Here is a 12,697-nt window from a genome sequence, read left to right as displayed (position 1 = left end):
CTCGTTTGCCACCTTATGTTATATAAAAAAAAAAAGTACTAATATAATGAAACGTAAACATACTTTGTTATGTATTATTCCAGTCACAGTATATTATTAAAAAATTCTTTTTTTTAATAAAAAGCCCTACATACGACACGCTTTAGGATATATATTTTCAAGCTATTAAACTAAGGGAGTAAATTTGTCAAATCATGCGGAAAAGGGACAAAAAATACAAGAATCAAAGAAACAAGATTGCTGGTAACGGTAATTGTTGTCAAATGTGTTTGTTTTTTAAGTAATTTAAATATTTTGCGACATTTCTGACATTTAACATAACAAAAAATATATTTTTTTTTTTGTGACTGAATGGCCACTGTTTGCCTTGAAGAGGCATTTACAGATTCACCGGGCTTGAGGTGGCCGAGCGCAAGGCGCTTAGCCTAAACCTCGTTTATGAGTAACTAGGCTCGAGGGCTCCCTCAGGAGCCTCGGCAGGATCCGTTACTTCGTTATTATTACCGGATTGGGAGGCCACCGAGCTCTTAGATCGCTGGTGGACGCTCCATGGAGTGACTAGGCACAAGGGTCCCCGAGAGGGGACCTCCTTGGGCTGTCACTCAATACGCGTTTAGCATTTCAAGGGCGCCCGAGAGGGCCGAACCTCGACCTGATCGGTTGCTGCTATCTGATTAATAACAAAAAATGTGTGTTCATGCTTTATTATATTAGTACAGATATAGATAGTTCGGTAACAACGCCATCTATATTTAAAACCTACTCACCATCACAACCGAAGTGCGTCTTAATAACAACAATAACCTCATTTAAATCTTTGGCTCCTGTGATCTTGTATAAGTTCTCAAATACAAATTCCAAATCTGAAATTACAAAATCAATCTTTAAAAAGTGGATTGAATTTACAATCCAATTAAAATTTGGATTGAACTTTTATCCATCCTTTAAACACTACGTTTTTTTTTAAGTTTTTCGACTATAAATAAAACATTTAACAAAAAGAAACCTTATGTTAAGTATGCTACAAATTTTACGCAAACAATTACTTACGATTTCTTCCGCTTTCCTCTATTAGTTCTATCAAAGCGTATTTCAATTCTGAAAATGATAAAATGCATTATGAATTTTTGAACAAAACGATGGAATTGCAAACAGACAACATAAAATAAATAATCACTTACGTTTTTTATTAGTTATTTTCTTAACGATTCTGATACTTGCGGAGAAAGACTGTTGCCGGCAAATTAGATTGAATTTGCGTATCGCTTCACCGAGATCTAGTAAAAAAATGTAAATAAACACAGATAAGGAAACTTTTCATAACAGGGAGATTTAATTCAATAACACGTCCAAACACTTTTCTCGATTTATTTCATTCGACGTATTTAAACAAGTCACTTCACAACTGAACTAATATTGCCTTTTTTGGTTCACTTATGCATTAAAATTCGTGTTGTCAAAAATTTTAATCGGTAATTTATTTTCCGGTTCGCGGAACATCACTAATAAAACTGACAGCTGTCAAAACATATTGTATTACAAAATGAACACCATAAAAAAGTAATTGACAGATTGGAAATTATAACTTTTATTGCTTGTTATATAAAAATATATTTGAATTAATTGAAAATCTATTAAAAAAATACGAACCTTCCGTTCTTGTTCCTGACAGAAGTAACTTGAAGCCTTCTTTGATGTCTGTAAAAAATTATTTCCTTAATATCTATCTCTGTAGACTATTTATCAGTATTTTTGCTAATAATTCTACACTACGATATAGAAAAAATAATTGCGATAAAATGCGAAGAAACACACATTTACTTAAACGCCGTAATTATTAAAAGAACAATCTAAGTGTATTGAAGAAGATTGCATAGGTAGTGCTTAGTTATGGATGAAAATGATGAGAAACGTTATGGGTGGATGGATGGATGGATGGATGGATGTATGTTAGTTACTAAGCATCTCAGCTTAATTTAGCACGGATAAAACATACTCTGGAAAATATGCTACTAAGATACATTTTTAATTCCGGTTAAGAAGTCCCGGATACAAGGTACTGTAAAGACTAACCGATTTCATTTTTCAATTCTAAGAATACAAGAGGCAACTCGGAAGGACCAACTCCTCCTGTTATCTTCAACACTTGAGCGACCACACCTTCAACACCTGGAATAGATTTATTATTTACCACTCCTGAACGTATGACCCTAGTTAAGGGCATTTGCGGATAAAACTACCTCAAAAATATCAAAAATTAAAAAAATTCTGATTAAATTGTTTGCTCGTAGTTTAAAAGAAGAGCTAAACGCATTTAAATCCGAACATATCACAGTTTGTGACATGGGAATTACGATTTATAGCCTTTGGCCCATTGTCAAATTAATTATGATTTTTTTTACTGCCTAAGGACATAAAAAAACAACAAAATACAGTAAAACTAACATTTCTGAAAGTATTATGATGACCTTCATTGTCCTTCAAACATCATACGAAACGAATGACTTACCTGAAGAGTGTTTTCCGTGTACATGTTTGAAGAAATCACATGTTTCGTGAAGACCTGGAAATGATATTCGAATGTTAGCTTAAATACTAGCTGTTGACGCGACTTCGTCTGCATTAATTTATGTAGCTTTTTAATGGTGAAGGATTTTTTGAAACCGGTCCAGTAGTTTTAAAGTTATTTCAATACAGATAAAAATATAAATTATTCCTCTTTATACTATCAGTATACATTGATGTCTCCGTCATAACTTCGCACTAGTATATCTTACTTCTTACTAATAACATAAATACAAAAGTTTAGATGTATGGATATTGCTAATTCTGTCCAAAACGACTGAACGGATCTACATGAAATTTGTAAATTATGTAGAGCGTAGTTCAACATAGACTATTTAACATTTTTTTAAATTATACTTTAACTAGCTGTTCCCTTGCGGCTTCATCCGCATGTAATTATAATCATTTGATTTTATTTTTTTTAATTGTCAAATGTCAAAATTCAAATACATAAATGTCAACCTTGCTTCCTTGATTGGCAGCAACTTACTAGTCTCTTTCCCACATTAGGGTCTTTATCCTAATGTTTAATGGCGTGAAAATATATAGCCTAAAGCATGACGTAAGTGTAATGCTTTTTATTAAAAAAAGAATTATTCAAATATATGCTGTAATTGCTGGCATGTTAGGCAACAAAGAAGTGTGTGTTTACCCTTTATTATAATAGTATAGAAGTATAGATATTACATTAACGGACTACTTACTTGTTCCACCAGACAGTTTCTTAAGAACCTCGTATATGGCCTCTATGTTCTGATGTGCTGTTAATTTTTCCAACACCTCAAACGCTTTGAAGACATCTACACAAATAGATTAATATTTTAAACCAATACTTTTGTAAAATATACAATTAAGAGTTTTTATATTTACCTCTTTCATTTGTAAGTTGATACAATAAATCTAAGATTATCGTTATTTCTGAAACAGAGAAAAAAAAATTTTCAATACTTAATTAAAATGCATACAAAATGCAAAATGACCAGTTTAATGTGTTGCCAATAATCAAGAGTAGGCGACGACAGAAAGAGGATATTTCCCCTACATGTGCATTCCATCCCTTGCCAAATTCACTTCCTCTTTCCATCCTTTCCTTGTACAAAATAGTGGAAAGGAGGACGCATCTGCAGAGCAATCGGCCTGAATCCACCGAAATGAAAAGCGACCGCTGCCCATAAGCACCAGTTACAGAAGCGTTGCCTACCCTCACTTGATGGAGGACACGCACATAAAGAGGACATTTCCCCTTCCTATGCGTCTCCTCCACCGTCAAATCCACTTTTAATTAATAGTATAAATGCGAAACTTTAGATGGATGTTTGTTAGAGTTTGTATCCTAAACTGCTAAACTGATCTCGATTTTTAGCATAAATGTTGAGAATAGTCTGGAAGAACATATAGGTTGTTTTTTTTTAATTTACACTTTTAGTCTTTATTTCATTCTACATAGAGCATACCAGGTGTTCCAGATCTTCCGTCATTTCTACCATCATCTTTCATACAATATCTTATAATAATTTTGTTCGCTTACTTGTGTGTCCTTCGAGTGCTGTGAGGAAGTCATAAGTGAAACTCCAACCTCTCGAACCGCGAAGAGATATTACAAACCTATATACTTCTTCCTCACCTGTGAAAGCATCACACATCTTTGAATTTATTTACGTAAGAAGGCATCACGATGTTTTCCTTCATCGTGACGTCAGGTAAATCAAATGAAAATCTCAAAACACATTCGTACTGTAGGATCGAACTCAGCTGCAAATAAATCAAGTCTCCCTGAGTCACCGAAAGTATTGAAAATGTTTGAAATAGTCACAAATTAACAGCTTCAGTACGACTGAAAAAAGTTTATGTAACTAACCAATACTTACTTTTAAGATTGGCTTTGATTTTGATGTGAGCGATGGCTTTTTCTCTTTCTGTAATAAGAAAATATTGAATTTCTTAAAAATTCCTATAAGCAGTTATAACTTTAACGGGTCTAAATAAGCATTTGCAAAATTCCTTAATTAATCGGATTGTGATAAAAATTTTGGCTCAATTACTCTTTGTTTTACCAATGACTGCATTTTGATAAAAAAATATAGGATTCCAGGAAATTATTTCAATGAAAAACCGGTAATTTTTATTTTAATTACCGATTACAAATTCATTCACATCACTAACGACAAGAACGGCTGTCAAATTCCTAACCTATAAAATATTCAATGAAAATAATTTTGATATAAAGATGGTGTTATTAAATATTCGTTTGAGAATAAACAAATAAAAGAATTGTAATAGCTAATTTATTCTTATTTACAATTGCTGGCAGTGTTTTGGTAATTTAAAAGTTTATTCAGATGTATACCAAGGTTGTTGGAAACGTAGCAATTGTTTAAATAATTATTGTCTGTAAATTACCTCTATTTGATTAAAACATAACAATCCATATGATTGTATTTTAACATTCTGTAATTTATTAATTAAAAGACGAAAGATTTTTAATCTGTATTGCAATAACTTACCGCGTAAACCGGTCAATTTGAAAAGTACCGTTTCCCACTTTTCGCCATCTGTAACACGATAAAATCAATTAAAAACTTTAATAAAATATTCATTAAAATAAAATAGAAAATCGTTAGTAAACGTTTTCATTCAATATTTATTGAAGAATTTTTATGACTTAAATTTCGTAACTTTATTATTTTTTTATTATATTTCATGTAAATATAAATTCAAGAGGTTTACTGACCTTCCCATAATTTTGGATGATGGTTGTGATCTGAAACGAAGGTTTAAATTAAATATTTTTAGAATAAAAAGAAACAAACAGACGTCTTGAGTACCTCCTTCTTTTGGGAAGTCGGTCAAAGATTAAAGCTATATACGATATATCTTACATATAGGATATATTTGCATATAAAAAACTAAAATAAAAAAGATAACCTGTGTAATTTCAATACATTGTCATGTACAAAGAATAAAAAGTGTTATAATTTATTAAAAAACATATTGATTTTTAAAAACGAAACATCCGAACATAACTATTTCTTCTAAAATTAGTTAAAAATAATGTTTTGTACGTGATTATACAATAATACAATGGATGTTAGAATTTTTACGATATAATTGACGTATATAGTATCCCGTTTGTTTATATTTCAGGGAATAACAATTCAGCCAAATTATAAGCCCCTGACTATGTGAATATAGAATACGAATTGAGTTGTAAAAAAAAAAAATAGAATTGAGTTGGCAAAGAGATTTGCAAAGTACATAGAATAGGCATAGTTGAAACTTCACTTGAAATATTTCTCCATGGATATCCAAAACCACATGTCAGAATAATTGCCAGTTAGCTGTCGCTTGCGACTTCTCCCGAGTGAATTTAAAAAATATAGCCTATCCTATACTCAGTGACAACAAAGCCTTTAATAGTGCAAGAATTTTTGAAATCGGTTCATTTGTTTTTGAGTTATTTCAACACTGAAAAAAATCTTTTCTCTTTATAATGTTAGTATCGATAGGTGTCATAAAATAATGTTTATAATTTAGTATTTTATGACGTGTGAGACGGCACTAAATTTGACAACATAGTACCTTTCAGAGAAAGTACCAGTGAAATATCTTATTTACTATGCCCAGTCTATAATTTTTTTAAATGTCTTCGCTTATAACTCAACTAACTTATGATTCGTGTGAGAGAGTCGGCTTTCATATACATCGTTGAGCCGTGAACTAATTTTGTTTTTAAACCACTTGGTTCATAACTACGTCCTCCTTTCTCTTAAGTGGTGGCATCGTATCCACATTTTCTTCCAAATAACATTTAATTATCAACCACTTCAACATAATTAGAAAAAACCAAGCAATTAAATACAAAATAATGAAAATGTAATTAAATGTTTAAAACGAGCAATGCTATGGATTGGGTCGGATCGGATCTGATCTTCCACGAGTACCTTTGGGATCATCCACATATCAGAAGCGGCGATCAAAAATTGATTATAAACCTGATTTTTAGTACAATTTTGGAACGAATCGGAACAAATTAAAAAACTGAAGTCGCTTTAACGTTTTGTAGACATCGAGATATAACAGAAATAGCAGCTTTGAAATGTGTGAATAACCCCGTCTGCGCAATTTGCGACTTGATTGGTTGTAAACAGAGATGAAGTTGGTCCGTTGCAAGCAATTCTTTATATTGAACACTGCGGATTGTCATCACTCTTGTTCGCCCATACCAACTAACCACATTTCGTAGCATAAAGCCCGCCACAGACGCTGAGTTCCAACTGACCAATATCATTCGAATTGTACGTTTAAAATTTTAACGAAACAATTCGATTATTCAGTTACAACTAAGCCAAGCAAAGCCGTGCCGCAAAACTTGTAGCTCGCCAATAACGGAATTATTATGAAATTTTGCTATTGATGCGTGACCCCCAACACAAATTCACTCATATTTTCTTCACACAATCTATACTTCCACCTTTAAAATAATGTTTACCTTTTTGCGGTTTGTTTTTGTGTTCTTTATGACCATGATTTTCATGAGACTCGTGGTGTTCTGTGTGTTGTTGGTGTTTTTCTGTATGTTGTTGGTGTTGTTCTGTGTGCTGTTGGTGGTGTTCTGTGTGTTGTTTGTGTGTCTCTTTCTTTTCTTGATGTACTACTTGTTCGTGGTGCTGTTCTGTGTGTTGTTGGTGATGTTCTGTGTGTTGTTGGTGCTGTTCTGTGTGTTGCTGGTGCTGTTCTGTGTGTTGCTGGTGCTGTTCTGTGTGTTCCTGGTGCTGTTCGGTGTGTTTTTGAATTTTTTGGTGCTGTTCTGTGTGTTGCTGGTGCTGTTCTGTGTGTTGCTGATGTTGTTCTGTGTGTTGCTGATGTTGTTCTGTGTGTTGCTGATGTTGTTCTGTGTGTTGTTGATGTTGTTCTGTGTGTTGTTGGTGTTGTTCCGTGTGTTGTTGGTGTTGTTCTGTATGTTGTTGGTGTTGTTCTGTATGTTGTTGGTGTTGTTCTGTTCGTACTTCTTGAGTTTGTTGTTGTTCTGTTTGTACTTCTTGAGTTTGTTGTTGTTCTGTTCGTACTTCTTGAGTTTGTTGTTGTTCTGTTCGTACTTCTTGAGTTTGTTGTTGTTCTGTTCGTACTTCTTGCGTTTGTTGCTGTTCTGTTCGTACTTCTTGCGTTTGTTGCTGTTCTGTTCTTACTTCTTGAGTTTCTTGTCGCTCTTCTGTACGTACTTCTTGAGTTTCCTGATATTCTTCTGTGCGCACTTCTCTTTGTTCCTGTCTTACTACTTTTACTTGTTCCTGTTGTTCGGCTATAACAAAGATTAATGGCACTCAGAGTCATTTAAGTCCCACTTAGTACAGATTTAGTCCGACAAATCTACACTAAGGGTTCCTCTTAGTGACCAATTAACGTGGATACAGCAAAAGTTTTATTTTTAATAGTTATGTTCATTTGGTTCGCTTGTGTAAGTCGAAGATTTCTTATGAAAATTTTAAATTAAGAATATTTTATTTACGAACCTTCATCGTTAACGGAATGTCTCACCACTTTTATATTGTGGCCTAAAATATTAAAATAATAGATTAATTTACTTGTTGTTTTTTGAAATCAGAACTAAAAAAAGTTGATTTTTTTTAGAATTTCGAAATTAATTGTCGACATTTCCTCGCGACTCTCTCATTGGTCGAAACATGACGCTTTAAAATGATATTGTTCACAAAAATTGCCAACAGCTAAATTATACTTGTAGGTCTATAGAATTGATAGCTGTTGCCCGCGACTTCGTCTACGAAATATTAAGATAAAAAGCAACCTATATGCCCTATGTCAGCTACCGTCCAGTGAAAGTCCGGTCAAAATTGGCCCAGCCGTTTCGGAGGTTACCCGGATTAAACGCGGCTTGCGGACAGACAGACAGACAAAAATTAAATGCGATATTCGTTATCAGCAACGCAAATACATGCCAAAATCTGGAATGTTTCTTTTTAATATTACAGACATTCCAATTTTATTATATATAGATAACATTATCCGTTACTTCCAAGAACATTATGAGAGTCAGAATTCTTGTTTAGCGTTTTTATTTGTTGGTAAATTGACATATATTTAGACGATAAAATATAAACTACTTACTATGTGGATCCGCCGCTACCTTCGTTGCGAAGATCTGTAATTTAATAACAATATATAAAAGCATTCTCATCAGTGTGGGATCAAAAACTACCCTACTATATCTATTATATAAAATATCTTCATTACATGTCCCCTAACTTTTTCCCCAGAGGGGAATGCTTTATGCATACTCCGTGCCTCGGGGCAGGCAGGAGAGTTATGTAGGTTTCTCCCCATAATGGGGCATACCCACTAAACCCTTCTGTTCCCTCCTGGCCAGTGGAACTCCACGGGATCGCGTCGCTTGCCACCGCGACGTCCCACTGGCGGCCTTTGACGGGGCCCTTGTTGCGTCCCACTTAATTGACGGCACCGTGCAATGCAGGTTCGGGACCCCGCCCTCGCCTGCTGGTGCCGCCAGGGTTTGTAGAACCTCCACCTCGTGAATATTTCCCCTACCTCGAATAAGGTTAGGCAATGCATTTGCAATTGCGGATGTCTATGGGAAGCGATTGTTACGTTATTTTGGTGAATTTATACATAACTAGCCGTTGCTCGCGACTTCGCCCTCGTGAAATTAATAATTAACAAAAAACAGCCTATGTTACTCACAGATAAATTATCTTTCTAACGGTTTTTTATAATAACAAGAGGCAAACGAGCGGCGAGAACACCAAGGTGGTCATCCGCAACACCAGAGGAACTACAGATGCGTTGCCGACCTTTGAGGAAATAGGCACGCTTCTTGAAGGACCCTAAGTCGTATTGGTTTGGAAATACCGCCACTGACACTGTTCCACAACGCGGCTGTGCGGAGCCGAAATTCCGCGAAAAGCGCACGGTTGTGAAATGCCAGCCATCATGGTGAGGATGGTACCGGGCGGTATATCGTGTCGTCCTATGACGAAATTCGGCAGTAAGAATCGGTGAAAGAATTTTTAAAATCGGCCTCGTGTTTGAGTTATTTCAATACATAAAAAAATATAAATGTTTCCTCTTTATAATATTAGTATATATTTACTTACATTAAGTAGCGCCAACAAAATGAAGCCTCCGTATACCACCTTCATCATGTTATCAGTGGCCAGGCGTTACCTGACACCACTGCTCAATACAGGTCGGAATCCAATTTATATAAAAATAGGGACTATATAAAAACACTTGTGCAAATTCTACCAATTGCGGAACTAATCAAAATACTCGAAATAATATTGACTTTATTCAAACTTTTTAAAATGTATTAACTCGGTAGGGTAATTTTATAAGGAACCAAAGAGCTAGATATTTGAAAAATAAACAGACGAGACTGTATAACAAGCATCACCTTTCGGATAAAAAATGAATTATCAAAATCGGCCCACTAGCGGCAGAGTTATGCCGTAACACACATAAAAAAAAATAAAAAAAAAACATACAGACGAATTGAGTACCTCCTTCTTTTGGGAAGTCGGTCAAAAATTCACCGATACTAAAAGGTACTACAGTAGAACCTCAGTAACTTAAAAACCTTTATAACTTCAAAAAATATGTCCCCTTCCCATCAGAGCCCAAAACCTCTAACATAGACCCTTGATAACTTAAAACCTATAACTTATAATATTTTGTGTTTCCCTTGGACTTTAACTTATCGAGGTCCTACTGTATATCAGTTGTCAAGTTTTCGTGTTGTATTTACATGTAATAAAACATTTTACTAAATTATAAGCTCCGTCTTTTGTTATAAACATTTAAATATTTACTAGCTTTCGCCCACGACTCTGTCTTTGAATTTAAAGAAACAAAAGTGAAAAGCCTATGTGTTCTTCCAGACCATTCTCTACATCGCAATCCGTTCAGCAGTTTAGGCTACAAACTCTAACAAACGTCCATCCATCTAAACTTTCACATCTATACTTCTATACTATCATAATAAAGCGTAAACACACACTTCTTTTTTACCTTAGATGTCAGCAATTACAGCATGTTTTTGAATAATCCTTTTTTTAATAAAAAGCCCTACACCTACGTCACGCTTCAGGCTATATATTTTCACGCTATTAAACTTAGGGGGTAAATGAATTGGATAAAAACCCTAATGTGGGAAAGAGACCATATATTTCTGCCAACATTGAGGAAGCAAGACTGTCAAGTTTTGTCATGTCATGTCATTTTCACATTTGCTATTGATAATTTGACAAATGTAAACAGAAAGTAAATTTTTCACAATTTCATGCGGATGAAGCCGCACGGGAACAGCTAGTTTATAATAATAGTAAGAAGTGAGATTAAATGAAACGAAAGGAAAATGTATTTATTGCCACAAAATAGAAATTACATAAAAAGACTTCTAAAGGAAACACAATCGTGGCAAAAGGTAGCCAGCTCAGCGTATGCAGGACGGAATAAACCGTTCCTGCGCTGATTTTCAGCTGGCTCCTTCGCACTCAAGTAACATATAGCTTAATTAGGTAACCGGCCGTACTAATTACATACCTTTACAGAAATAAAAAAACACACTTTTAAAAAAAGAAAAAAAAATATCTTAATTAATAGAAACAAACAAAAACAATCATACTAAATTAAAAGGCGGATGAACATACTGCATTTATAAATATCTTTACAAATTTTTTAACAAAAAAAAAACATAAATTATTATGGGTTAATTTGGGACTCCAATAATATTTTTTTACATTTTTTAGCAAACTAAGATTGGCAATTACCTTTCAGAGAAAGTACCAATGAAAATATTTTTTGCACTGTCTAGTCTATATGTTTTTAATGTCTTTGGATGTAATAAAGATATTTCAATGACGTAAGCAATAAGTAACGTATTGATCAAACAGAAACACGACAGCTGAATATTCCATATTGCAAATAAACTAACCTAATTTACGCAATACATTTGTATTAAAACTAGATGTTTCCCGCGACTTCGGCCACGCAATCATCATCCACTTGCCCTTATCCCTTATGGAGGGTCGGCACAGTATGTGCTGCTCTTCCATACATCTCTATCAGCCGTCATACCTGAATCCACTCCTTTCTTAAGCATATCCTCTTTCACACAATCCATCCATACTTTCTTCGGTCTTCCTCTTCCTTTGTAGCCATCCACATTCAATCTTAACACTTTCTGGTTTATGTCATCGTCTCGTCGCATAATATGTCCATACCACGCTAACCTTTTGCTTCTCAATTTCTCCACCACTGGCGCTACTTTCAAACATCCCCTAATGTACACATTCTTAACTTTATCCAATCTTGTCACACCACACATCCATCTTAACATACGCATCTCAGCCACATGCAATCTCCTTTCATCCGCAACTTTGGTGGCCCAGCATTCAGATCCATACAATACGACAGGTCTTATGATGGACTTGTAGATCTGTCCCTTAAGCCTAAGAGGCATTCTTGGATCACAAGTCACACTTGTGATCCAAGAATTCGGCCACGCAATGTTAAGATAAAAAAGTATAATAGCCTATGTGGCCGTCTATCTCAGCTACCCTTCAGTGAAAGACCGGTCGAAATCGGCCTAGGCTTTTAAATGCGATGTTCGTTAGCAACAACTCAAATACATGATCTGAAGCGAGACTCGAGCGTTTTTTTACCTATACTAATATAAAGAGGAAAGATTTGTATTTTAGTATGTAATTAAATTTAGTATGTAATATTTTAGTATGTAATAAAATTTTAGTATGTAATCAAAAATTATTGGGCCGATTTCAAAAATTCTTTCAAAGTTAAAAACTACGTTATCAGTCACATATCATACTAATATTATAAAATAGCTCTTCCCGTGCGACTTCGTCTGCCTTGAATTATAAAAATTTCGTATTACTGGTCACATTTGTTAAATTATCAATTGCAAATGTCAAAATGACATGACATAACAAACCTTGGCAATCTTGCTTCCTTGATGTTGGCAGCAACTTATGGTCTCTTTCCCACATTAGCGTTTTTATCCAAAATATTTACCCCTAAGTTTAATAGCGTGAAAATATATAGCCTAAAGCGTGACGTAAGTGTGTGTTTCCGCTTTATTATA

General features: G+C 34.4%; 1 protein-coding gene across 1 annotated transcript in view; it reads right to left on the bottom strand.

Annotated features, from left to right (window-relative positions):
• Positions 1–8,081, bottom strand: part of LOC106103565 (collagen alpha-5(IV) chain-like) — a 20,733-nt gene extending 12,652 nt beyond the window's left edge. Inside the window, exons 1-14 of the mRNA XM_013283741.1 lie at positions 8,072–8,081; positions 7,055–7,864; positions 5,297–5,326; positions 5,070–5,117; positions 4,434–4,481; positions 4,094–4,189; positions 3,436–3,483; positions 3,270–3,365; positions 2,510–2,563; positions 2,074–2,169; positions 1,651–1,698; positions 1,182–1,277; positions 1,051–1,098; positions 768–863 (exon numbers count right to left, since the gene is read on the bottom strand). Coding sequence (XP_013139195.1) covers positions 768–863; positions 1,051–1,098; positions 1,182–1,277; positions 1,651–1,698; positions 2,074–2,169; positions 2,510–2,563; positions 3,270–3,365; positions 3,436–3,483; positions 4,094–4,189; positions 4,434–4,481; positions 5,070–5,117; positions 5,297–5,326; positions 7,055–7,864; positions 8,072–8,081 — 1,624 coding nt within the window. The remainder of the gene's footprint in view (positions 1–767; positions 864–1,050; positions 1,099–1,181; positions 1,278–1,650; positions 1,699–2,073; positions 2,170–2,509; positions 2,564–3,269; positions 3,366–3,435; positions 3,484–4,093; positions 4,190–4,433; positions 4,482–5,069; positions 5,118–5,296; positions 5,327–7,054; positions 7,865–8,071) is intronic.
• Between the last annotated feature and the right edge of the window lie 4,616 nt (positions 8,082–12,697).

This window comes from Papilio polytes, unplaced genomic scaffold, assembly GCF_000836215.1.
Source record: "Papilio polytes unplaced genomic scaffold, Ppol_1.0 DF824493.1, whole genome shotgun sequence".
NCBI lineage: Eukaryota > Metazoa > Arthropoda > Insecta > Lepidoptera > Papilionidae > Papilio > Papilio polytes.
Note: the sequence above shows the minus strand (reverse complement) of the source record. Positions and strands in the feature narration are given on the sequence as shown.